General features: G+C 38.8%; 2 protein-coding genes across 2 annotated transcripts in view; both read left to right on the forward strand.

Annotated features, from left to right (window-relative positions):
• STAT4 (signal transducer and activator of transcription 4) overlaps positions 1 to 24856 on the forward strand; it is a 40229-nt gene extending 15373 nt beyond the window's left edge. The window contains 21 exon segments of the mRNA XM_057374109.1: positions 1518 to 1616; positions 2417 to 2509; positions 4357 to 4435; positions 6015 to 6100; positions 6724 to 6875; positions 8027 to 8185; positions 9074 to 9166; positions 9999 to 10058; positions 10856 to 10873; positions 10955 to 11048; positions 11919 to 11963; positions 14477 to 14560; positions 14802 to 14900; positions 16064 to 16205; positions 17519 to 17568; positions 18349 to 18443; positions 18975 to 19111; positions 19525 to 19716; positions 20945 to 21011; positions 21536 to 21644; positions 23757 to 24856. Of these exon segments, the coding sequence (XP_057230092.1) occupies positions 1518 to 1616; positions 2417 to 2509; positions 4357 to 4435; positions 6015 to 6100; positions 6724 to 6875; positions 8027 to 8185; positions 9074 to 9166; positions 9999 to 10058; positions 10856 to 10873; positions 10955 to 11048; positions 11919 to 11963; positions 14477 to 14560; positions 14802 to 14900; positions 16064 to 16205; positions 17519 to 17568; positions 18349 to 18443; positions 18975 to 19111; positions 19525 to 19716; positions 20945 to 21011; positions 21536 to 21644; positions 23757 to 23783 (1980 nt within the window). The 3' untranslated portion in view covers positions 23784 to 24856.
• Positions 24857 to 26723: 1867 nt separating this feature from the next.
• Positions 26724 to 26838, forward strand: part of STAT1 (signal transducer and activator of transcription 1) — a 23205-nt gene continuing 23090 nt past the window's right edge. The window contains exon 1 of the mRNA XM_057374108.1: positions 26724 to 26801. The gene's annotated coding sequence lies outside the window, so the exon portion shown is untranslated. The remainder of the gene's footprint in view (positions 26802 to 26838) is intronic.

Below are 26838 nucleotides of genomic sequence, written 5' to 3' on the forward strand. Positions count from 1 at the left end.
CTGCTTTTAAAGAGATCAAAGGCAGCACAGCACTGGGGCTACTTTGAGTGTACACTGGCTGCGCTGCAGCGCATGTACTTTTCTTGTCCTGAAAAGACTTGAGAAACCGTAGAAACAAAGTTTCATTTCATTGCTAACAATGCCATGGCAATCAAAGCTTCCTTAGAAGGGAACATCTGCTACCTTGGTTATTTAGTTTTAAGAGTCCTAGATCTTTCACCTTAGTYTATACCTGGAACCACAGTAATACCAACACATGGTATTTAGTACCAAGCAGMTCGAACCAAGTTCCCATGACCAAAACTGCCATTTTTAATATAGTATTTCTTTACTTCATAATTGAAGCCAAAATATATTTCAGATTACATATTTCATGTAAGAGCACAYGGGAAAAGTTTAGCAAGAAGCATTAGAAATGTATGTTCAATGCCAAGGTAGTTGTTGCATGCTAAAGCAACGTGTTCACATTTCTGTCCAGATGCATTCACACCCTTGTTACTAACACAACAATTAGTATGAGATAGCAAAGGAAGATTTGTCATCAATTAAAGTATGTATAAACTTATTGTGCCACATGCAGAGAAAGCTAGAATAAAAGAGGTTCTGATTGGCAGGAAGATATGATGAAAATAAAGACTARTCATAAAGAGGAGAAACTAGATTAAGTCCAGAACTGGAAACTGTACAGGAAAAGAAATTAAATGGATTAATTCTGATGAATGGACAAACACTATGAGCACTGAACAAAGGGTATCTGAATAAATGATACTGAATGAAAGGCATGAAGGATACTGAGAAACAATGAATGAATATATCACAATAAAAGAAGCTGCTTGAGAGTCCGCAATCATTCCAATTTGATAATACAGAATAAACCAATATTAGTTCAAATTGTGCCCAGTCCTCAGTCACGCATCAGCGATTCAGCACTTTATTTATGGTGGTGTAAAAATAGAGATTTTTTTTTTTTTTTCATTCTTTGGCTTGGGACAAGAGTTGCTTTTTCCTTCATCTTAGGCACATTATTTTTTGAAAGAGAAAAATTGTTCATAGACATTAAAATTTAAGTCTTCTGCTTTATGCTGAGGAAGCTTTCCTGCTTGCATCATTACCATATTGATATGCTTACAGACTTTTCTGTTGGCAGAAGTGCTACATGCTAAGCAGCAACATCCTATTGAAAATCGAAGACGTGATAAAATCATGCCTAGAATAGGCTGAGAGGATAGCCCTTTCAAAACAGCTGTGTTACCAGGGCAGCAATTTGATCTTCAAATGATATACATCTCGGAATTGTATCTTAATAATTTCTGTGGAACATTGTTAAGAATATTTTAYGATGATGGCACTAACTGATGCTGCCCAGAAAGGCTGAACCAGGACATGAAAAGGGGATTCTTTTCCACCCACACCAGTGTGCAGCTCATAGACACTAATACATCATATTGCTTGTGATTTCCAGGGGGACCCCCTGAATTCTGAAATTTTTTTTAACTTGTATTTACTTGTGCTTGCAGGGGAAATATCATGGTAATCCCATGCATATAGCAGTGATCATCTCAAACTGCTTAAGAGAAGAAAGAAGAATATTGGCTGCAGCCAGCATGCCTGTACAGGTAATGAATTACATTTCAATAATCTGCTCCATGTTAATCTGCTCACATGCTTTTAAGACCAAATCCTGTCTTCTCATTCCACTGAAGTGATTTGTGTGCACTAAGGGTTGCCAAATGTTGCYCTTTAAACTCACATTTGAACTTCATTAGTGGCTCTACTGCTGGAAACATTGCTGTAAGGGACTTCCATGTCACAGCTAATCTTCAAAGACTTTAATCTGTAGGAAAGGTTTTAAAGAGATTATTCTTTGCAAAACAGATGTGTGTATTTTAAATTATGCAATGCATCAATTCATATTAATTATGGAATGCAAAAGACGTTCCATCCAATATGTTATAAAAGCATTGATGATTTTTATATTGTTTGAAGAAAAAGAAATTTAAAATGACACATGAAACTTATTTTTGGGAAATTGTTACATGATTAAAACCCAGAGAGAATTTTTAAGAGAAATCTGTTCTTTTTAATCACCTATGGATGCAATACATATTCCTATAAATGTTGTGCCAGGGATCTTTTACAAAAATCTAATAATCTATGTTTCAGTTCCTTTAATTTGCTAGATGTTTAATATCTGCAGTATACCCACACCTTTTCATCTTTTGGATTTCTAAGTTAAAGCTGCATCTTTTTTGACTCTGTGGAACTAAACATGTCTGTGTGTTTACAGCAATCTCCAGATGGCTGAACACTGCCTTCTGAATTCCCTCTCTGTGCTGGAACTTGCAGTACAGTTTCTATCACCTATTGTTATTATTATTATTACTCATCCGCCAATTATCTGTTCAATGTGTTCCAGGGGCCGCTGGAAAAGTCTCTGCAGAACTCTGTGGTTTCAGAACGTCAGAGGAATGTAGAACACAAAGTGTCAGCCATCAAGAACAGTGCTCAGGTAGCCTTTTTGTCCTTTTTCCTGTCTCTGCCCACATGATTTTCACACAGACACACCTGAACTATCTTTAAGCTTGGTAGCACGACAACCCCTGCCAACAGACACACCAACCATTTTCCATTATTCCAAGGACATCTGCCCAAGCCTAATACTCACCACGTACCAGGATCTTCAGGTGTAGACAGCTGTGTGAGAGATGCCCGTTTTAAAGCCATCACACTCATCCCTATGTGAGTTGCAGGCAGATAACTGAGTGTAATAAGAACATACCTTGGTCTTTAAAAAGATGTGAGGTTCAGAAAATGTATTTTTGCAATTTCACCTCCTTTAGCTGGGTCAGCAGGAGCTTAACCTTCACAACCTCTGAGTCACGTACCAAGACCTTTGTCGAGCCAAAGGCTACATGGCCTAATTACGTGGTTTGGAGATGTGGGGAGACAAGAACACTGGGAGCTGATGGTAACCACTCTCCAGGAGTTTCTCATACCACAGCAGGGCAGAGCTGGGCTGAGTCAAACCTGAAGCTATGTCCCAGACASCCTGCAAACTCAGAAAATACCTGTCCATTCAGTTCAAGGCAGGATAAAGATTCAGATTGCCCACAGCTTTTTTGCTATCCCAGCCTCACTTTCAGCTTTGCAGCAGTCTCAAGGTASAAATTATATTTGAAATACCTGTCCATATGTTGTTCAAGAGTGACACTTTTGGTATATTGGAAAGAGATCCTAGTAGCATTCTCTCCTCAGTGTCTCTTTTCATGGAGAAGAAGGGTTAGAGAGATCAAACCCTTGGGAGGATAAAGGTAGTTTCAGAAGAATGCAATACTAGATCACTATCTACACAAATTCTAAGAGTTGCAGGGCAGACAAAGCAGCAGTCTGTCATGCTACTCCTTCTGCCTGTGGGGGGAAGCACGGCCACCCCTGAAGAACCAGTGAAAATTAGAACATTTTCTAGATACCAGGGTTTTTTTTTTAGTAGGCAATTAAGTTGAACACAGAAATTACCCAGCTCCTTGTGTATGCAATTTCATACCTTACAYATATAATTTAAAACTTTAGTCTCCAAAATAAAGAGTAAAACAAAATGGCTAATTGTGTGTGGCCTCATTTAGCAAACAAGTTTCTGTATTTTCACAGACACTTAWTCTGCATATCTCAGGGAACTAAAAAGGATTGTTTATGAGTTTTTGGAAAATCAAGGCTTCCTATAAACAGCACAGAAATAGACCTGTGAAGTACAGCAGATAATGTCCTACAGTTTTGTTTTCCTTCTTTTGATGTGCTTTTTTGAATTTCATTGATTGGTTACCAGAAAATACCTTCAAAAGTTTTTGCAGTACATATGAAAAGAAACTCTTGCAAAATGCCAAAGCAGCAAAAATGTTTCATTTCTTTACCCAAATTATTCTGTAAATAATTTCTGTGGGTTGTACTCCAGTCTCTGACTCCACCTTTTTTGGCTTTACACACCCCAATTCAATTTCCACTTAAGTAAATGCAAAATCATTCCTTTCCTCTGCTTCAAGAAGAGAGAAACATTATTGGCGTAATAATTTCAGTTTAGCTCAAGATAACATAATCATTCCTACTTTCACTGTGCCGTTGCACTAGTAAACAAGAAGGGATAAAGCTGAATCAACCACTGTCAAYRRCAGAAGAGAGGATATTTGRCTGTCTAAATAAGTAAAAYAAATCTGTAGCTATAAATRTGYATTTATAATTTAATCATCCTTTTTWAAGTTTACAAGATAGTAAACCAGAGTTTCTAGAACTGTTCAGGGATTTTCAAATGGCAATAAAGGAAAACACTACATYATGCATTTGCTCATTTCTTTTCTGGGAAAGATGACTGACCAAGATGTGAAATACTTGGAAGACCTGCAAGAGGAATTTGACTTCAGGTATAAAACAATACAAAGCTTAGGTAAGAGTTTTATACTAATTTTTAGTTTCTCTAGGAAATGGCTGATTCTGCAGCTAAACTCCAGTATCAGCATTTTTTGTGCATTACTTAAATAATATATGTAAACATAAAAATGCTTCTTCAGTATGTGTGAATTTATAGGSCTGGAACATGACTCTTTTGGGGTTAAGAGGGTAAAGATGATCATGTTAAGCAAGTACAGTTGTTTTCTATGGATAAGCTGCATGTAAAGTAGTACATTTTTAAAAGAACCTGTTTAATTTCCTCACCTTTTACATGGCCCTTCTTTGGCAGAATGTGGAAGAAACTCTTTATTTCCCAGAGTGGTGCAAAACTGATTTTTCTAGTCTCTAACTTGGTTTTCTGTTCTTTTTTGACCACAGTGGTGATAACCAGCTGGTAAGCACTTTGAATGCATRTTTGACCAGCCTATGGTGGTTGAGATCTGCACGTGGCAACAGTCCCTGCATGATCTCTTTCAGAAAAGAAACTGGGGTCCACTTGTGTCTGCTCAGGTATCTTTGTATTATCTCTCTTGGAGCATGCAAAGATACTGGGCTTGAAACATCCAGTCCTTACTCACACCAATCCTTTACATTCAAGGCTGGATATGACCCAGCAAGTGGAAGAGTTGCCACGGTTTAATGAGTTGTTAATCATCRGGGCAATCATAATTACTGACCACACAGATGTCATCAGGCCAATCATAGCTACTGACCATGCAGACAACTGAAAGCTGYCCCACTTGCAAAATGAAATATGCTGGCATAAATGACTTCCAGGGCTTAAAATTTCACTGCTCTACTCCAGCACAGCCAGTTTACAGAGTGTGGGAGCAATTGCAGTGGCTGAGCTGGGGATGGTTATTTGTCTGCCCCTACCCTACACAATGGAAAGACATCAATCCAGAGTTTAGCAGACACGCAGTTGGCACCTATTTCTTTTTTGAATGCAGCATGAAAGATGCAAAASGTTGTGGAAAGTGAAGGTGGGGAAGAACTGCATGTGAAAGAGCATGGGTGAGCTTGGGAACTCTTGAAACCAGTGCATGATCAGAGAAGGACAAAAGTTAGAGAGCAGGGGAAATGCCCAGTGATCAGTACTCCTGGCTGCTGAAATTCCCCGGGATGAGATGAACACTTTATTTCTGTTTCAAATGCCTCTCAGCCAGACATTGTAATTCACATCGAGTCCAAAGAGCTTTAGCCTAACTGCTGACACCACGGGTGTATTTGTGTGTACAGATCAATCACTGATCCAAGCCAGATGTACACAGTACACAGGAGTATGCATAGGATGAGAAATGTAGAGAACTCTAGSTATCATCCATATGTCTTCTGCCTTTTCCTGTTCCACATACTCATCTAAAGACTGGAGCCACRAAACCATATGTTAAACTTGTACTAAGTTTAGTTCTTTCAAATGAAATATGCTGTTACATAATCTACTGATGTCCACACCTTATCTTTTCACTGGTTCGTGCTGCAGTCTGGTGGTGGTTTCTTTCCTCTCCTCCCCTTATAAACAGGCACATGCACCTACACACATATTTATACTGATTTTTTTTCRTCCCTTGCAGAGCAGAATGACAAAAACAGCGCCCTCATTAAACAGGAAATGTTGGCGTTGCAGGCGATGCTCAATACTTTAGACTACAAGAGAAAGGTTAGTGACAATGTTYTGTCATTTGTGGTTAATTTGCTTTCTCCCCTTATTCTCACACCAAATACGCAAATGCGTATGTGTGCCTCTTATCTCAAAAGAACACACTTATTACACGGGAGTTAAAAATTTGCAAAATCTTTGGGTGGGTCTGGTTGATTTTAGTAGAAGAAATTGGCAATTAAGTAACAGCTCAATCAAGGGGATGGTCCTGCACACCTTAAGAGTGAAGCAATTTGTTTGAATCTATGGGGTTTTTTTAACTATTAAATCAAGGAAATAAAACAATGCCCTGTTGTGCATGTTGCAATGACGCAAAACAAAAGCAGAACTTTTTGAACTTGACAGAGCTTGAAAGTGTCAACACCTTGGAGGTGTTATGCCCACAAATAAGGCAACAATCTTCCTCCTACCTTCCCAAAAAAGGAAGTTTTACTGAAGAAGAGTGCATAGAGATTCAGGATTAATGTACAATGAGTGATGAACCCTGTCACTGAAGCAGTAGGAACTAAATATGGTTACTTTCAGAATAATAGAAAAAAACTATAAATCAGCACTTGCTGATAAGTGCTGAATTTGGCAGCTGTTGCCCGTGATCAGTTTGTGAGACCTTTCCTATTTTGCAGGAAGTGCTGGGTAAAATCGGGCGTGTGATCCATGAGATCGATATGCTGATGAGCAACATGCTGACGGAGGAGCTGCTGGACTGGAAGAGACGGCAGCAGATCGCCTGCATCGGGGGGCCCCTCCACGGGGGGCTCGATCAGCTCCAGAACTGGTAAACCTGCCCTGACCTTGTGTTTCCACTGAAAACCACAGGAAGTCTGCTGCACTTGAAATGATCATTCCTTTAGATTGGCTGCAAGAGCAGCAAATTCATCAGCAGCTAAGAAAATAAATAACTGAAAGGTGCTAACTAAAAGTGGGCAACATTCGCTGTTCAGAATGAACACTGTGGCAAACTTCTGTGCCCAGCTCGTGGCAGTCACTCATTTTTGGGTTTGACAGTTCTTCCCGTTACATGATACATATTCTCCCTGGAGTTTTGCTTGAGTAAGAATGGTGCTGACTGAGTTTGTCATTGAAGACAGTGGGAGTTGTGTCTAGGTAGAGGCTTTAAGCTTTGACTCACTCCTTCAGCCTTCAAACGATGCAGGAATTGAATGGCACTAGTCTCTGTGGTGGCAACTCAGAAGTTATGGCAAATAAAAAAAAGAGGAACATTATATTTAAAAGATAACAGAGAGTTTCAGCATAACATCATGGTCATCTCCCTCTCATTAAAACTCTCTTAGGGAAAAGGTCATGTAAAAATTAAGAAGTAAAAAGAAAAGAAAATTATCAAGAAATTTTTAGGATTAAAAAAAACTACCTCTGCTTTTTTTTTCCTTTGTGTAGATTTCTTTTTTTTTTTAAATAAGTACTTTTTTCCAATGAAGATGCTAAAAATAGCTWAAAAATGTGATTTTATATACACATACCCTATTGAATTGTTAGTAAGCGTGTTTGGATTTATTTTTCCTTACTGCTTTTACACTTATTCAGTCTTGGTAACTTGCTCATTTTATATAAATAATATCCTTTTAAAGGGTACATTTTGCAAAACTACTGGGCTGTAGGAAAGAATTAATGCTGGCACAAGAGCCCAGCATGTACAACATCAGGACCATGTATATATTTCTTCCGAATTTTCACAACTGTGCTGCATTGTTGCAAAAATATTTATCTTTGAAGATAAAGTAGGTGATTTGCCCAATGTATTTACAAACTCCTGTAAACAAAAGATGATTGGATGTGAGTTTGGGCAAAGCTAGAAAGCACCATTCAATACAGATTCTGATTTTCCCCAAGCAAGAACTTCAATAGTTCTTGTGTTGTAAGAAATGGTTTACACAAAAGATTGCAAACTGATTCTTTGTCTTGCTGTAGCTTTACGCTGTTGGCAGAGAGTCTCTTTCAAGTTAGAAGGCAACTAGAAAAGCTGGATGARCTCTTGACAAGGCTGACATACGATGGGGACCCTATTCCTGTGCAAAGACCTCAGCTGCTGGAAAAAGTCAACTTTCTGCTCTACAACCTTTTCCGGAAGTGCGTAAGCCACTGCCAGTGTACAGAACTTTACCTCAACTGGTACAACAATGAGAAACTTACTGTTACAAAGCAAAAAAAAAAAAAAAAAAATAAAAAAGGAAAAAAGTTTGAATGTCTGAGGATCTTAAGGATCAGGTTCCCAATATAAGAAACTTACAAAGTTGTCATCAAAACTCACGGAATCTGAAGGTGCCAGGCAGCTTCTCATGGGTRCCATTTAAGGGTTTGTCATCAAGTTCTGACCTAAGTGAATGCCAGAAATCCCCTTATTTTAGGAGTTACRGACATTGTACTGAGAAAAGCTGTGYGTTTTTGTATTTGTGGGTTTGCTATTTTTTTTAAAGTAAGAGTTTCTTGTCTTTCCTCTTCCCCCCCAAGATGCACTTCTTGGTGCCCTCCCAGTTCACCCTTCAGTTAATAGATAAAATACTATCATCATTTCTCTTGCCATTTGTACTGGCTGTACTAGAGATATACCACAAGTGAGTCTCTGAAAGCAAAGCATACACAATTGTTTTATATATACATTAAAAAAAATCTTGTTTCATTTCATYGGAGCCATGCTCAGTGTGTTTTCATACTCTGTTTTATGGTTCTGATAAAATTTTGGAAGACAAAGACTTTTATCACCCTTGTATTTTAGGACTATAGAATTTGGTTTGATTTTCAATGTGTTCCAAATATCTGTTTCTTATGGGAACAATTTAAATGGTAGACCAATGGAGCATTTTGAGAACTGAGGGCTGGAATGCAAAGTTCCCACTACAGCGTCTGTAGAGAAATAAGACTTTAGGAGATACCAGCCCCATTCCCCCACCAAAAAAMCCCAGCTCTTTGTTAATACATATTCCTAAAAATCTATTTGTTTCACTTCTTCTCACACAGCTCCTTCGTGGTTGAAAGGCAGCCTTGCATGCCAACACACCCCCAGAGGCCAATGGTTCTCAAAACATTAATACAGTTCACTGTTAAATTAAGGTAAGGGGRAAAAATCTGATATAAACTCCTTCATTTGTGCACAGCATTTTATCCTAGGAGAATCTAGAAAGCAAAGCAGACTAGCTTGTGCTAGGGATCCTTTCAACTGCAGTGAGATTTTCTGGAATGGGGATATAAAGTCCACAGAATCTGTCACGCAGAACAAGTGGCAATAAAGAGTAAAACATGAGGAAGAAAGGCAAATTGTGGCTAAAGGCAGCACCTTCAGGGCTCTGTAGGCACTGAATTCTTGTATAAATGACTTTACAAACTGAGTAAATAATGATCCTTATCCTACAAGCCAAAATCAAGATACTCACAGCCACTTCTGCACAGAGGAAAGAGAAACTGCTGCATTTTGGGGGYCTCTGGTAAAGCAGAGACAGGTTAATTCTTCCCAATAGCTCCTTGCCTTACTTTGTGGAAGAGCAAAGCTTGGAGAGGACCTCTCATTTCATTTCCAGCTCACAGCACAAAATGCATGGAGGGTTGGGGGTGAGAAAAGGTACACGAAGGAAAGCTCACACATACCTGTGGTGCAATTACAGATTATACAAAAGCCATCTCCTAATTACCACTTCTTTGGTGTCTCTCCATTCCCTCAAACACATATTCWCTTTTCCACACACTTAGAAGGAGGGTAGAGCATCCACCACTGGAACAGCCCAGCTTCTCTTTCTGACTATTCAACCCTGTTAATTATGTAATAACCCTATAACATGTTTTCAGATTATAATAATTCCTGATACCTTAATCTGGAGCAACCAGTCTAATGTTTTCTGGTGAGAAATTTATTCTGKTAACATTCATTCTCTCATTTTSTGTTTTGAAGGTTGCTGATTAAATTGCCAGAACTGAACTACCAGATCAGAGTGAAAGCAACTATTGACAAGTAAGAAACTTAAAAGTGAAGATATTCTCTTTCTCCTTGCAGAAACAACACAGTTTTTTGGTTTTTTTTTCCCAGTGGCTACCCTATCTGATTTAAAAGCTGCTTTACAAAGGAAGAGAAAAAAATAATTTAAAAAACCAAGCCACCAGTTAAAACATCAGAGCAACACTTTTTTTTTAATGTAGAAGATTCCTTTTTATAAAAGAAAGCTGCTAAGTCTAATTGATGTTTTCAATTTGGAGGCAAGAAGTCCATTTGTCTCAAGACTTAGATAAATTCACCAGATTGATACAGCAGCACCACATTAAATCTCGAAATCAAACTGAATTGCATTTGTAGGATAGTTAGGTTTGAAATATCTCCAAGCTCTCATCATACACCACCCCCAACCCTAGGTACCAGCTACCTCCCTCCTCCTGCCTGTTGTGCTCTTGCAAGCCCCTAAAAAACACTTTGACTGCATGGACATAGATGTTGGTCCATGAGAAAGAAGGAAAACACCCAGTGAGGAGGGAGCAAGAGAGAAGCCAGGACAGTTTCTCTCGAAAGCCATGTATTGTCTGATAACAGATAGCAAGATAAAATACAATGCYTATGTATGGCCAGATGCAAAAGTCTAAAAGGATTGGATGAATTTCAGTTCTCCAGTTTAAAAATTGCAGTTGTGTTGTCCATACAAACTAACATTGACAAGGCAAAATCTACCTTCTCAAGATATGCTTCTCAGTACAAGTTATGTCTTGCCAATTTACTGATTCACAATCTGTTTCCTCTCCCCCACCCCTCTTCTCTTCTAGGAATGTTTCAACTGTAAGGTAAGGCACTGAAAGTATCMTATTTCTTGAATTTTTCCAATCCCATGATATTTGAATCCATAATTATAATGTTCTCCGCAGTAACCGTAGATTTGTTCTGTGTGGAACACATGTGAAAGCCATGAACATGGATGAATCTGCAAATGGAAGCTTGTCAGTAGAATTTCGACATTTGGTAGGTTTGACTGCTTCTTTACTGTTGTGTAAAATTTCTGGTAGAGAAATCAAAGATTCTTTGGAAACTATGGGGGGGGGGGGGAATAGTATTACCGTCAAGTCTACTCTCATTTTCTTTCTGCTTGGACAGAAATTTTACTCCTAGAATCTCTTTATGCCACTCCATAAAACAATACTATATATTTCCACAGAAATGACAAAGCAAATCCTAACTAACACCAGAAAAGGAAAGACTAATCATGCTGAATTAAAAAGCTTCTCAGAAATTCARTTTGGTTTAAAAAACCCAAAACATCAAACCAACAACAAACAAACCCAAACATATAAAAGCAACACACAGAACAAACAAACAAACAAAAAACCTAAACCACATCACAATTATCTAGGGGAAATAGAATTGAGTGCTTGAAATCTGTTGGAAATTAATGTGATAACAGCCTTGTGAGAGACTAGAGCACTGCTTGTGTAACTTCTGGGAGAACCCAGTGACTCCTGCTTTCTGACTAACACTCCTTTGCCTGTGGTATTTTTGGGACCTAACCACAGATGCAGGGTATCACTGTAGTTTTGCAAAAGCAGATGAAATCAATGGTGTTCAGTGCTTTTTTGTATTATACACTTGGCAAGCACCCTAATTAATGCTTTGTTACATTAACTGAGTTTCTTTAAAATTCTTTGAAAATATCAAAAGGCTCCTCATTGCACAGAATTTTCAAGGTGCAGTGTCAGAGTCTTCGCTAGACTTAATATGTATATTGCACATTAAATTTTATTATAGCTAAGCACATCCTGGTTACAAATTATGTACTTTATATGTACTTCTGTCTGTAGTTTCTCTGACACATAAATATTGCTTTGCTTTATACAGCAACCCAAAGAAATGAAAACAAGTGCTGGAAGCAAAGGAAATGAGGTTTGTGCATTTATTTTAYATGTTTTTGCTTACTCTCACAAGTATTTTAGATTGGATTTTATTTAAATCAAAGAGTTGTTAGATTTTGAAGTATATCCTATTGTTATGTTAAGTACAGGACCCAATGATGGCGTTAGTGTAATGAGAACTGTTTGGAACTACTCAGATTTTAATTAAGTCTGTGTATTTAAAAAGTTACAATAGAAGGTAGTATGTAATAATCCAAATGTGTGCATTCCTCTTTAAGGTCTCCTCTTTTTGATCATTTACCTTTTGGAAAAAAAAAAAAAAACAAAACCAAAACTCAAGCTGTTAAGGGTTGTTTTTTTTTTTTTCTTTTGTTGAAACGATGTTTTCCTATAGGAACAGTCCTTTAAATATATGTTTTGCTGGGCAGTTTCACAGCTGAAGCCAGGGTGTCGTTGTTTTTGCATCCAAGGGGGGTTTGTTGGCTCAGCCAGGACCAAAAATGTGCTAAGTTTAAATTCATCCCAACCCGATCGTAGGTTCCCCTCTCGTGGTGATTCTGTGTATGGCACGACAGCAATAAACCACTAAACCCAGCATAACTGAGGGTAAAGTTGTATTAGCAAATTTAAAAAAGAAAATATATATATATATATATATATGTGTGTGTGTTTAAATATACATATATATGTGTGTGTATAGTGTGTATATATAGATATAAAAAATCACTTATGCCACAGCCCAAATAGCTGTAGTTATACAAGCACAGCAGTTATTTGAAATATTCTTTAAGTACAAAGCAAAAGGTGTGATCAGCATGAAGAATTTTACCAAAACCTAAAGTAGAAGATACTTGTGCCTGTTTCACACGTATTTCTGAACAGAAAACAACTCACAACCTGATTAGCAAGACTGAAACTTAAAGCTCACCTCCCAGTAACTTTGCTACTTACAAAATCACTGACATCACAAGAAGCAAAAGCAAAAATGTAGGTTAAGAAATATTGGCAGTCTGCTTTTGGCAGCGTTTTCCTCCCACTTCCACACATTGTGCCTTTAAAACCATATAAAGCTATCATAGGGCTGTGGAGAATTAGGGCAGCTGAACTGTGACCTGGTTCACTGCTGATTTCCTCTCAAACAGAGCCTCTCCTTGGTCAAGTCAATCTTGATGTGAAAGTGGTTATTAGCAGAACAAGGATTGGGTTGTTTTTTTTTTTTGTTAATAGCAAATACAATACTTTTAAGACTTGGTTTGTTATAGGATGTATGCTAAAAGTGTAGTTAAATATAACTTGCTCATTTAAAAAAAAAAAAGTGGGAGTTCTCTATTTTAGATTTGTCCTTTCATGCAGATGKACCTTTTTGCCTAATGATTTTTCCATGAGAAAAATTTGTTTCTGTAAAATCATAATGGAGGCAAGGGAGGGAGATGGGTAGTTTCACCAACCCTTTTCAACTTTGTGTCAGCAATAMAGGTTGAGCTGGATTGATTCTACCTGAATTAAAACATTTGAGCTCATTTGATGGATGAGTATTTAATGTAAAAGCCTTCAGGTCTAAGCTGGATTTTCCCTTTGCAAAGCAGATTTATTATTCAGATGCCGAAAGATCTCCTGGGTTTCAATCCCTCATTTATTCAGTATCTTTTGTTGCAGTGGCCTGTAYGTGTCCTAGTGGAGATGCTCCATGAGAAAGATAAGGCCACAAGGTCCTCTCCCAAGAAATAGTTTCACTTTACATTCACTGAAAGTATTTCAGTAAATGGAAGCATTTCAATTTGCAATTTTTTTTTTTCCTTTTTAAAAGAAAAGTGTGACAAAAAAACCTGCAAAAAAAGCCTGGAGAGGGAAAGACCAACAACAAAGAAAACAGGAATAGGACAAATATATTTTTATACTTCGAGTTCTGGGGATGGAAATGTATTTCAAAAGATCTGTTTCCTAAGGGGCAGAGATTTGGATCTTTCAGAGCTATGCTGGTTTGTAATCAAAAGAAACGCTTATACTACAAACTTCATTCAGCAATGACAAACAGATTTTATTTTTTTTCCATCCAAGAAAAGCTTGGGGTTTTAATACCAGATTTACTTTGGATTAATGATTTAGACCTCTGCTCTTTCAACAAGAGAGTACACACAGCAAACCTAGATGAAGGCCTATTTGTCATCAAAGCTGTGGCTATTTGCTTTGTTTTTAGTTTGTTTCTCCTTGAAGTTGAACATTTCTGTTCAAAGTCAAATTGTCAATCAGCAAAGAAACTTTAGGAGAAGGAAAGTCAGAGACAACCTTTATCAGACACACAAAATTATCTGTTAACTTTTTGTGTGCAAATCCATGTTTTAAAGTACCATTTTAGAAAAAGTTAGAAGTACCGCTTTAGCAATATTAAAAGTTTTTGTTAGAATCATCAGAAAAAATACCAGATTTCTGGACCGATTTAATGTCAGAGTTTAACAAATTGTTTCCTTCAATTCCTTCCTTTCCTGTTCTGTTTATATATTTGATACGAGGTTTCACAGCTTTGTACCCTCATTACTCCCTCAGGGYCCTCACATGGTGACCGAGGAGCTGCACTCCATCAGCTTTGAAACACAGGTCTGCCTCTACGGATTGACCATCAATCTGGAAGTGAGTGTTYGGGACAGGTTTTCTGCAGTAAAAGTCATTTTCCAGCAGTTTACAGACAAACAACTGTGCAGGGCCACACAGTTCGTGAGGCCCTCAGCAGTGACCATAAGCAGACGAGATTTCCAGAACTTCTGGAAAAGAAGCACTTTGGGAAGACAGAAATGCTGGAAACCCAAAGCACAGCACAGCACTTACATTTTCCTCAGCAGCATTTACAGCCTGCATTAATTCTCTCCACCAGACCAGCTCTCTGCCCGTGGTGATGATTTCCAATGTCAGCCAGCTGCCCAACGCCTGGGCCTCCATTATCTGGTACAACCTGTCCACCAACGACCCTCAGGTACGTCCTCGGTATGCAAACACTGCCTTCCTGCATTTTCACATTTCTATTATTCGGTTACAAAACACCTTAAGTATAAAAAAGACACATTTCCCTCTTGAACTGACCTTATTTTTTTTTTCACATGCACTGTTATCAGCATCACACTTTCATGTTGTTCTCTTTATCTTTCTTTCCCTGCCCAGATATAAAACCACATGCACGCTTAGCTTTCCTTTTCACAGCCTAAAGTAGTAGCTCTTTAACAAAGGAAAGGTGACAGCCCTTCTCCACAACTTCTCTAGTTTGAATTTATCTTTCTTGGGTGTGGTGACTAAAACTAGACCTGTTACGAAAAAATTCTACTAGATCTAAACCAGGAAAATAGGCATATATGTGGGTCTCTAAGTGCTGCTTTCCCCCATGCATTTTATAGGAACTTGTGCTTTCTGTGGATTATGTTAAGTAGTGGCTTCTAGAGGCTCTAACCCCGAGCAAAGGCAGAATCATTCTTTCTAAGGCCCCAGCTGTCTCAGCACATATTTTTCAGTCACTGTTACTGTATTTGCAGATTGTGGAATGGTGCTGTCAATGGCTTTCAGCTGGGGATTAGTGCAATCACACAGATCCTCAGAGGCAGGAAAGGATCAGACAGTCCACCATGGTGGCAGAGAGCTGACTGCATTATTACTCTATGATACTCCAAAGAGTTTTTGCACAGTCTTCAGTATGTCCATAACATGTACAATCCCAAAAAAAAAAAAAAAACCCAAATGAAATAACTAAGACAAACCATATGATTTGACAGCACATCACCATATCAGCACATAGTGGTTTAAGGTTTTCACGCACCAAACATTAAAGTGTAGTGATAATATCTAGATTTTGGATAGCATTCAAGCAAATTTTCATTGTYTTTACACAGGACTCTACCAGAAGGGTAGCAAGGCATTTTATCATCCAAGATGAGCACAGGAACTTTAGCTCCCTCTAGGAGTGTCACCCTATAACTCTGCTTGGGCACACAGCTGGACCTTGCTGGGTGCCTGCATATTTGCCCCAATGCTTCCCYACACACACAGATCACTTCCAGATTCTGCTCAAGCACTTGCAGCCTCCTGTGACAGCCTGAYATGCATTCCATGGTTGCTAACTGTCTACACAAAGCATTCATTCTGTTGCAGAATTTGTCTTTCTTCAACAACCCTCCTGCTGCCACCTTAAGCCAGCTCTTAGAAGTACTGAGCTGGCAATTTTCATCATACGTGGGTCGTGGACTAAACTCTGAACAGCTCAACATGCTGGCAGAAAAACTTACTGGTAAGTGTGCAGAAACATACAGATTTTATTTGCTTTGGGTTTCTTATTTTTGATAGTTACAGGTATGGGCCTTAAGCAGGTGTTTAACACCAGSTGGCAACTAAGGCCCACACAGCCACTCACTCACTCACTCCCAGTAAGATGGGCACAGAATGGGAATGGTGAAAGTGAGAAAACTCATGGGTCAGGATAAAAACAGTTTAACAGGTAAAACAAAAGCCATACATGCACAACAAGGCAAAGAAGGAATTCACTCAGTACTTCCCATCTGCAGGCAAGGGTTCAGCCTGGAAATCAGGGCTGGATCCATCACACAAAGGAGTTACTTGGGAAGACAGATGCCATCAACCCTAACCTCCCCTCCTCCCTCCTTCTTACCCAGAAGTTTACATGCTGAGCGTGTCACCATATGGCCAGTTAGGATCAGCTATCCCAGCTGTGTTCCCTCCCAGTTTCTTGGCACTCCCAGTCCCTTGTCCATGGGCTGGGAGGCAGAGAAGACCTTGACTATGTGTAAGCCCTGCTTGGCAAGAACTAAAACATCCCTGTATTACACTGTTTCCAGCACAAACCCAAACCACACTGGCTACTGTTAAGAGAATTAACTGTATCCCAGCCAAAACCTCTACTTCCAGCCCTGATGTCAAAAATGTCACAATAACATTCTTTTTCTTCAAAGAAAAGCAGGCATCACTTTATTCTTATCACAAAGTAATTCAACTTTCAACATTCCAGGSTGCTCAACTGAAGGGACAGGGCATCACACTGAACTGTGATGTTATTTTGCTTCCTTGACAATTATCTCTTGCATCTGAAATCAAAAGGAAGTATTTTTGCTTGCTTATGAGGTTTGATCTGGGGTTTGTTTCATTTTAAGTACCTCTCCTTGTGGGTTCGTGCACTTCTGAGACCTCACCAGAGATGCTTCACTGGCGTCAGCACAGCAAAGGGGCCCTGTAAGCTCAGAGAGGTGAACTTTTGAATATTCTAAGACCATGCTGTGCCCTGGAAGGGAGAGACCTTAGGGAAAGCTGAAAAGTAACACTTGTGCTAAAAACTGAGCATGTAACATTGCACATATCAAGTCACAGGCTACTTTAGGCAAATATTGCCARAATTACTATCATCACCTGCTTCAAAACAATACAGAAAAACACATCTACAGTCCCTTAGCATGCCCCTATCCTCCTTGCCCAGGTCTGGATGTACTGTACTTCTCTCCCCTCAACACCTAACAAACTATACAGATATCATGCTATTTCTATTTCATAACTTTAGAATAATATATGCGCCATTTGGGCTTTTTTTTTTTCTTTCAGGACAAGTCAGTTACAATGATTATCAACTATCCTGGGCAAAGTTCTGCAAGGTATTGTTCCAAAAGTAAAACTAGATTCTTAGGTCTCATAACACCTTCAGCCATGCCTATCTCTGTCACTCTGACRCTACTGATAAAATTCCCATTTGCCATATGTGAGACTTGCAGCTCAGCACAATCACATCCCTTGTAAAAATTTAACTAGGAAAAATAACACTTCCAGAAGCGTAAAGCTTGGGATTAGGGATCTACTTAGGTATATTGCTACAGATATCAGAAACTGCCATTACAGCATGACATATTTCTGCAAATGATCAATTGAAAGTCTTTTGAAAGTAGGTAATATGTTTTTCATAAAGCATAAATACTATTTTTGTATGCTCAGTTTTGACCTAAATTATTTCAAGACAGTCAATATATGCAGTAACTTGAAGTGGGACAGAGAATGTATTGACAGAGAAGGGCAAACCTGTTTTATTCATGTTAACTACATTATTTAAACCATTATTTCCTTGGGAGTTCAACTTTCTCCTCTTCATTTCACTCAAAATTTTATAACTAGGAAGAAAACACGKATGTGATTTTTTTTTTCCTTGAAAAGTAAGATGCTTCCAATGCATATCTTAAGAATCAGTTGGTTTTATGTCAGGTTGAATGAGAGATGTTACTCAAAACCACAGCTCAAATTGTCATTTTCACTTGAGCAAAGTAGCTTTTTCTTGAGAAACTGAGAAGAAATTGTTTCGTGTGAATGTTGGGTAGCAACACTCTCATGAGTCTCTTCTTGTATGTGTTGGTTTTGTTTTGTTTCATATTTTTTTTAACCGTTAGGAACATTTGCCTGGGAAGTCTTTTACCTTTTGGGTTTGGCTTGAAGCAATCCTGGACTTGATTAAAAAGCACATTCTTCCTCTTTGGATTGATGGGTGAGCAACAAGCAACTGTATATTTATCTCTCTCCGCTTTTTCTCTGTCCTTTACTAATCTCTGTTTTATTTGCAATTAGTATAACACTTCCGTCTCCCTTCTCCCATTTTTAACCTCTGGAAAATCCTGTCAAAGGGGAACAACACCAAATCTCTTAGAAATGCAATAGATCTTAGGTTCAGATCTATTCTTCAGTTCTGTCTATGCAGTCAAGTAATGGGATAAATTTCACCAGGTTTTTGAGCTCAAAGCCATAGTCCACATGCAAATCACAGGATGCTTTGGTCATAGCCTTCAGGCCTTATAAAGCTTTGTAATCGCATTTTGAGCACCTATATAAAGTCTGGCCAGATCAAGGCCAGTCTGGATAGAGCTCTGGGCAACCTGGTCTGGAGAAATGTGTCCCTGTCCATAGCAGGGGGGCTGGAATCAGGTGAACTTTAAGGTTCCTTCTATGATTCTACACATTGCTCAGATCATAGTCTGTATTTCTTTCAAAAGTAAMCCCATTATTTCCTGTTATACCTCAGGTACATAATGGGATTTGTAAGCAAAGAAAAGGAACGAATTCTGCTGAAAGACAAGACACCAGGAACATTTTTATTAAGGTTTAGTGAGAGCAATCTGGGTGGRATTACCTTCACTTGGGTGGATCAACTAGAAAATGGTAAGTGTAATTTAAAACAACAACAACAACAACCAACCATGTCAAAACTAACCTAAACTCTGCAATATACCTGTAACGCAAGAGTCAAGTTTTGTTTGGTTTGAAAGCAAAATTCTAGTGTATCATGTCATAGCATAGTTTTGGACAAGACACAAGTATCATAATTTGTCAAAAACAAACCAAAACTCTGACATTCTACCTCTGAGTTCTTTATATTAACAAAGCTCTCTATGAGGTGTACCTGCTTTCTGCAGGCTTTAGATTTATTTCCAGAGGCACAGAAATTTCATATCTAAAGATACTAACATCAGTAAGAACAGGTAAAGCCTATGCAARTATAAACCTCAAAAGAAAAGCAAAAACGTGTTCCAGCTGCAGATGCCACAGGTTATGGTGCCTTTGTGTTTTTACAGGAGATGTTACATTTCATTCGGTGGAACCCTATAACAAAGGTCGCTTATCTGCCCTGCCTTTTGCCGACATACTGCGCGATTACAAAGTTATTATGGCAGACAACGTCCCTGAAAACCCTCTGAAGTACCTGTATCCAGATATCCCCAAAGATAAGGCCTTTGGCAAACACTACAGCTGTCAGCCAAATGAAGGTKGGGCTCCACTTCTCTATTTACCCTTCCTGCACAGCAGCTGCAGAGTCAAGAGGCAATTGAGGAATGTGGGGAGAGGAGGGAGAAAACAGATTAAGATGCCTCCCTTAATAGTCATCTTCAAGAGAACTGTTTTAACATGTGTCTATCATTTAGACAACTTCATTTTGCAAATACATCCCTGGTCTTAGAGGTTACGGTGGAGGTGATGACAATATCTAAAAGAAGCTAAGAAATAGATTTTTTTCCCTGACTGACACATCACAAAGTTCAGTGCTCGGGTTTTCAAAGGAGAGGAAACTGAAAAATCATCCTGCTTATCAGCTTCATAGTTGTGATACACTGTAGCATGCTCTCTCTTTAATTTCAAGAAAACTCAGTATTTCCCAAGCAGCTTTGAAGACCTGCTTTGTTCCATTTCATTCAATGGAACCCTAAAACAAAGGCTGTTTATCTGCACCACCTTTTGCCAACATACTGCACAATTACCAAGTTATCATGGCAGACAATGTTCCTGAAAACCCCTGGCAACTGCACTGGAAAATGCAAAAAGGCTAAACAAGAAAGGTTCCAAAAATGTCCAGGGCCACATTCTTTTTTGTCCAAGTCAGCTCATTTTTAGATCAGATTCATTTTCTCTCAAAAATGCCCTCAAACCTTTAATTTTTTAATAAATAATACACATTCTTCTGGATTGTTCAGTATCAAAGGTTACAATTTCATTGGAACTCAAAATTCCTACACAACTCAAAAATATTTGGAGGCTACAATGTTTTCCTCCCTCCTCATTTTAACTCAGTGGACTTTGCCTAATGCTGCAGTCCCCTAAAGTCTCATATATATGCTAAATTTCATGCAAAAGATATTGATGAAGCTGTATCTTCATCAATGAAGAGAAATAGAGGTCCAAGCATTTGCAGAACTGAAGTCTAGAGGCTCAGAGTACCAAACTTACAGAGCTGTTGTATATTTGCTTCAAAGGCCTAAGGCAATTTCTTTATCAGTTGTGGTATTATATTGTGATTCATATCAAGGGAGCACRGACAATTCTGTGACTAAGACCTGAACTCAAGGACTAATCTCAGGAATTCCCCTCCCTTTTGTGGCTATTCATTTATGCARGGACTTTTCAATTTATTATGGTCTGCAGCACTTAAAGCAAATAATCAATTTCAAATAGATAATAAAATTATTAGACAATATTTAATTCCTCTAATATTTATTCTAGTCTCAAAGCCCTCAGACGGAGGAGGCAAAGGTTATGTTCCTTCTGTATTTATCCCAGTCTCCAAAATGTAAGTATCCTTACAGACCTGTTACACTTCAACTGCTGTTTTTATTTCATTTACATCCCATTTCAGAGTTTYCCCTGCCTCCTTTCCCCAAATTATTTGGAAATACTTTGGCAYAGAAACAYGAGSCCAAKKACTGCTAAACACAAGAAAGGGAAGTAAAGAACTTCACCTGTACAGTGCTTTTCCATTCATGTGGCAAACCATTTGTAAAAATTGAATGCAGATTTTATGSTACTCTGATCTACTGATCTTTCAYTGTCTYCTTTTTCTCTCCAGCAGCTGATATTAGGGCCAAAAAAGAGAGGATAAACCTGATTCTATCTTCTGCCTTTTTAAGTGTATACCAGGCTGTTGGAATGTGCTTACAGGCATATTCCAACTACTCAGGCAGCCTGAGTAGAGAGTTAACAAACTTCAAAAACATTCTCCATACTCCTCTGCATATGCATAAAGTTAGAGGGAGMTGAGTTTTTTCAAACATTATTTTTGTATACTTTAGTTGTGTTTGCTTTTTTTCTTTTTAGCTTAAATGATTCTACAGAACCCCATTCTCCATCAGATCTTCTTCCCATGTCACCAAGTGTTTATGCTGTGCTGAGAGAACACCTGAGTCCCACAGCCATTGAAACTGCYGTAAGTTGTGAACTTTCCCACTCATAAATTAATACAAAGCAAACAGGATGTGTACAGCACAGATGCTGGTTAATAAAAGGTGCAAGCTAATAAAGGCTGCTTCTATAATTATGAAAGAATCAGAGCTCTTTCATCACTTGCTGCTTGRCATTCTGAAACAATGGTGCAGATATTTCCTCTTCCAAATGGTGCAGGATACTGCAAGCATCTTGGAAGCACTGGAATTGCCTGACATGCTGGCCAATGACCCATGACTTTCAGAACACAAAGATCCCAGAGTTCTTGCACGAATAAAGGCTTTACACTGACAAATACATGTCAGTTAGACTAATTCTCTAGGCAGCACAGTGGCCTGGACTTGCTCAGGGGACCTGCCCAAGGAACACAAAAAATTGTGATTCAGCAGACTCACACAACATTTCTGTGCTGCAAGTTTCTATGSAGGGTTTCAAAGTGCAAAAATAAAAGGCCACTAAAATACCTTTAGCAAAGAAAAATATTAACTAAGTATATAGAAAGACTGGGAAAACAYAAACATTCTATTAAAACAAAATTCCTTTTTTATTCACTGACTAGAAATTGTGTTCTGAATCATGGCTCAGAGTCCTTAGAGCACTGATATATACCCAGCTGGGGATTTGTCCAGCAGACTTCTCTCAGGAAACACAGCAGTGGTTTGGCTCTAGCAGCTTTAGAAGAAAATCTTTCTTAATACTAGCCCTTAACTTTCTGTATGCTCAACGATTTATGATCTTAAAATGGTTATGTATTTAAAAGCCTGCCAATTCCTCTTCAAATGCCTCTCTCTAAACACTTCTCATCCACCATCAGAACAAAATAAATCCTGAYTGTCAATGACTGGAAGCACAGTTAAACTCTATATACAAATAGATGAGTTCKTAGTATACATCAAGTTGAAGATCTGCTCGAGAGCAGAATACTTTTTCTTTTATTCTTTACTTTTTTCTCTGATAACACTCGTGACAAACCAGTCCTTTAGCTGAAAATGCAATAACCAGCCTGAATTAAAATTCTACATTAAAACCTACCACACCCAATCCAAGACATGTCCCCACTCATTTCCATTTTGATTTATAACATGTGGAAATGGTTCTGACTTTCTCAACTGCACTTATGAACTATGCACGCACTTGCTTTCCTAAAGCTTCGGCAGAGTAAAGAGTTGGCTTCACTTTCGTTTAACTTTCAGGCTCCAAACATTTTTSGTTTCTTCTTGCAAGCAAAGTAAATCTCAAACCAGCTCTGTTCAGAGCTTCAAAAAGAGCTGTGACCGTGGGCATCTTTTAGAGTCATAACTTCACAAAAAGAATGTACCTGGTAGCAAACTGCAAAAATTAAATACAGTTATRTAGGTTTTAAAGGTACCAAGACAAGTGGTTCAGTGCTACTAGATGGTAGGTGATTTTTCCGTGGCTCTTACTAAAAATGTTTTCAAGTTCTGCTAGAAATTACATAAGAAAAATTGTTCTAGAAAACTTTTAAAGAATTCCTTCCTTCCTTTTTCCATTTGATTTACCTTGCTAAATAAAAATGAGGAAAATAAGGACRTTTTCTCTTTATCACCTCAAATTCACACAACCATCTATCCAGGTGAAGAGCTGACTAAGTACCATAAGCAGACAACCTGCACTATTGAAACAATACGTTTTCTCCATGAAATGCCAATAAAAACGCCGTGTATGATATAGAAAACAAGAGTGAAATCTCCAGCAGGACAAAATATCCTGAAACTCAGTAACTCAGTCTTAGCAATATATACTTTCTGCAATCTTGCTGTATTCTCTTCTATTTCCCACAAAAAAAAAGACTCCAAGAAGAACCCTGCAATAAAAATCCACAGGCTGCAAGAATCACAAAAGTTCACATAAAAATAAATGTATATTCTTATTGCAACTCTTTCCCACACAGTGTTTTTTTAATAAGCATTCTTCTATTTTATAAACAACTAGGAATGGGATCCTTATCAGTTTGYATTACATTGTCAAAGTGATGCTGCAGTTACCTTGAGCCAGAGARGGTTTCATCTGCAGTTGCTTTAGAATGAGCAGCTGTGAGTGCCACGAGACTGATCTTTTCTTTCTTTTCTTCTAGCTGAGTTCTCCTTACTCAACTGACTGAAGTTCATATACTGGAAAAACTAATAATCGTGTGAACACTGGATGGGTTAAAGAAGTCATAACTTTTTTTCCTGTCATCTCTGAAAAGCAGCTTTTCCTGGAAGCCATTATGTTATTCTTAGGCCTCTTTCTGTTACCAATAATATATAAACATGGAATTTTCTCCCYAGGGATTCAAAATAGCTTTCTGGAACTCAGGTTTCCCATTGTCACTGATAAAAGACCAAATCCTTTCTGGCTTGGAAGTCATTTGACTTCAGGGAGGTTCCAGCAGAGATAAATTTTACTTGCTAATTTAACTAATTTCCATAGAATTTCTGTAAATACAAGTATAAGAACAAAATGTTTTACTTATGAAAACAGCTGATAAAGATMACATTACTGTGTTTGGATAAATTAGGATTTATTATGTTAAATACTTWCTGTTTAATCATAATCATGCACACCACTGATTTAGATACTATTTCAAAGCAAAGATTCTTGTTCCCYGGATTTTRAATGTCYCAGAGGTGTCTGGGGTTTGCTTTTCTCCAAAGATGAATTGCCTTCAGCATWGACTTTTATCTGACACCACAGCAGAAGTGGAAGGCAGGTAGACAAGGCTGGAGAGAGAAGGGAGTTCCAGAAAGGAAGCAGACACAAAACTTGTGGTGTTTARAAGTCTCCATTTTGTCACTGGAAGAGAAAGTTAGTAAAACTTCCCCCTCTCACAAAATAGCTGCTGAAGGAAATCTGTTTAGGCAGGAAGCACTCAGATACTACAGCAAGTACTGCCAGAAAGTTTCTGATAAAAAAATCCCAATCTGACGCAGTTTGGAGCTAACTGGTAAAAACAATGAAACCATTTTTTAAAAGACAGTTGCTGAAGATAGGCAGCATTTGCTGACCACCTGGCAATTTGTGCTGCATGGAAGGGTATTGCGTGCTCATTTAACAAGCAGAACTAGTTTTTGTATAAATGGTAAATTGCCCTATTTAAATACTGGGGTATTTTTTTCTTTCAGGCTCTGTTTAGTGCTGCGTTTGGGTTGTTTGGTTTTGYTGTTTTGTTTGAGGTTYTTTTTTCCCCTCAGTATTRTCATTAAAATCTCTATKAATAGAATAATAAATTGGCAACTCCCAAGGCCACTGTATTCCACATATGCAGGGTCAAACAAGATGTAAGTCTTGCCCATAGAATACATGGTTAATGCATGCAAAGTTCTCATAATACAAACCCTTGAACATTTGCCCCTTACTGCTTTCTCAGGCAGGTATAAATGAGACATGTGCGATGAAAACATAACCTCCTTGAACCAGTAGGACATGAATTTTACTTTCATTTCTCCTTTCACCCATACTATCTACGTTAGTTGAAAGCAAGYGAGCGGAAATGAGTAATGAGRTATTTTTGTGATACATGGAAGTWGATTTCAAAGAAACAAACACATCACTGTTCATTARCCTGAGTGATTTAAAGTGAGCAGCACGTTAAGTTCAGAAAGCATCACATATAAAATAAAAAACAACTAGAGCGATTCTGTATATAGTATGGTAATATCTGTAATTTATATAACCAGCATGAATAAAATCAGATTTTGTCTTCAAGTTGCATACCCRGACCTCTGTGGATTTTTTTTCAAGGCACAACAAAAATAGTCTTGCTGATTTTTGGTTGATTTTAAACTGASTTAYGAGCAGTAACACARACTTCTAAAGCAGCAAACATTCCCCTCACATCAGCTACTGAATGTTTTTTCATTCTAACCTCATCTCACAATCATAATACAAACAAAATGGGGGATACAGTCTATTTTTAACCATCTAAAGTTCATGGGAAGTACTGTAAAAAAAATCAGACATGGCATGAGAAACAGCCTCTCCTTTTTCCCTGCTCCCCATGCAAGGCTATCCTTCAAGGACTGTCAAGTATTAAATTCAGCCCAACAGAACTCGTGTTTCTGAATAGCATTGTGAATCAGCTTTTGGCATTACAGTTTCCTCTATTGCTTCAGAACAGCTTTTTGCAAGGGGTAGGTTTAATATTTCATTGCAAAACCTGTGACTTGAAATCATTTCACTGCTTTAAAGGAACACTGGACTAATTTTCTGTAGGACAAATATATTCAGCCCAAGCCTCTTTCCACTAAAAAATGAGGAATTTTGTCCTTGCGGCACTGTTAAGAATGCTGTTCTCGAGTAAAGTTGGGGGGAGAGACACAAAAAAGGAGTGCCCAGATACTACCAGAAAACAAAAATCTGTTTTTAAGTATTTCTACTAATTCTAAATGTGCTTGTGCTTTTGCTGTGTTTTGCAACAGCAAAGTAAAAAAATAAAAAGATTGTTTTGTGCTTTTATGTAATTATCCTCATTAAAAAAACATAAAAACTATCAGTTGCCTTCTTCAATAGCTTTTATTTATAGCCATGTTTATACACCCACTRCTCCCTAATATTTCATGCCAGGACGTTTACCGAACAAAGTTTTTATTTCTTTCTTTCATTGGAACAAGACCCGCCTCCTCCATCTGAGGAGAGAGGGGGCACAAAGTACCCTGGAGACCCGCACCAAAGCGTGGAGTTTAATATCCCGGTCTCTGCTGGCTTCAAACACCAGACAAAACCCAACCACACCATGGTGGTCGAAGAGACACGACACGAAAGAGACACGAGCAAGGCTTGCAGGAAAAGTGGTACGAGGAGAAGGACGACAGTGCTCGGCCGCCTGCAATTGATGGGCGTCAGGGATGGAGAAGCGGATTGGAGCGGCCGAGCCAGGAGCCGCAGCTGTTTGGGGCCCCGCGGGTGCTCTCCGTGCCCTGAGGGCTCCGCGCTGGTTTCGCTTTCTCTTTCCCTGCCCGGCCCCGGCACCCGCCGCCTTTCCCCGAAATCACGTGACGCGCCCGCTCCCCCGCCCCGCCCCCGCCCCGCCCCCGCGCATGCGCACAAAGCAGCGCGGCTCCCCGGGCACAGCCGGCACCGGAGCCGGAGCCGAGGTGAGGGCAGCGGCCGTGAGGGGCACGGCGGGGCAGTACCTGAGGTGAGGGCAGCGGCCGTGAGGGGCACGGCGGGGCAGT

This window comes from Malurus melanocephalus, unplaced genomic scaffold, assembly GCF_030028575.1.
Source record: "Malurus melanocephalus ecotype Western Australia unplaced genomic scaffold, MMel_1.1 scaffold_216, whole genome shotgun sequence".
Classification (NCBI taxonomy): Eukaryota; Metazoa; Chordata; class Aves; order Passeriformes; family Maluridae; genus Malurus; species Malurus melanocephalus.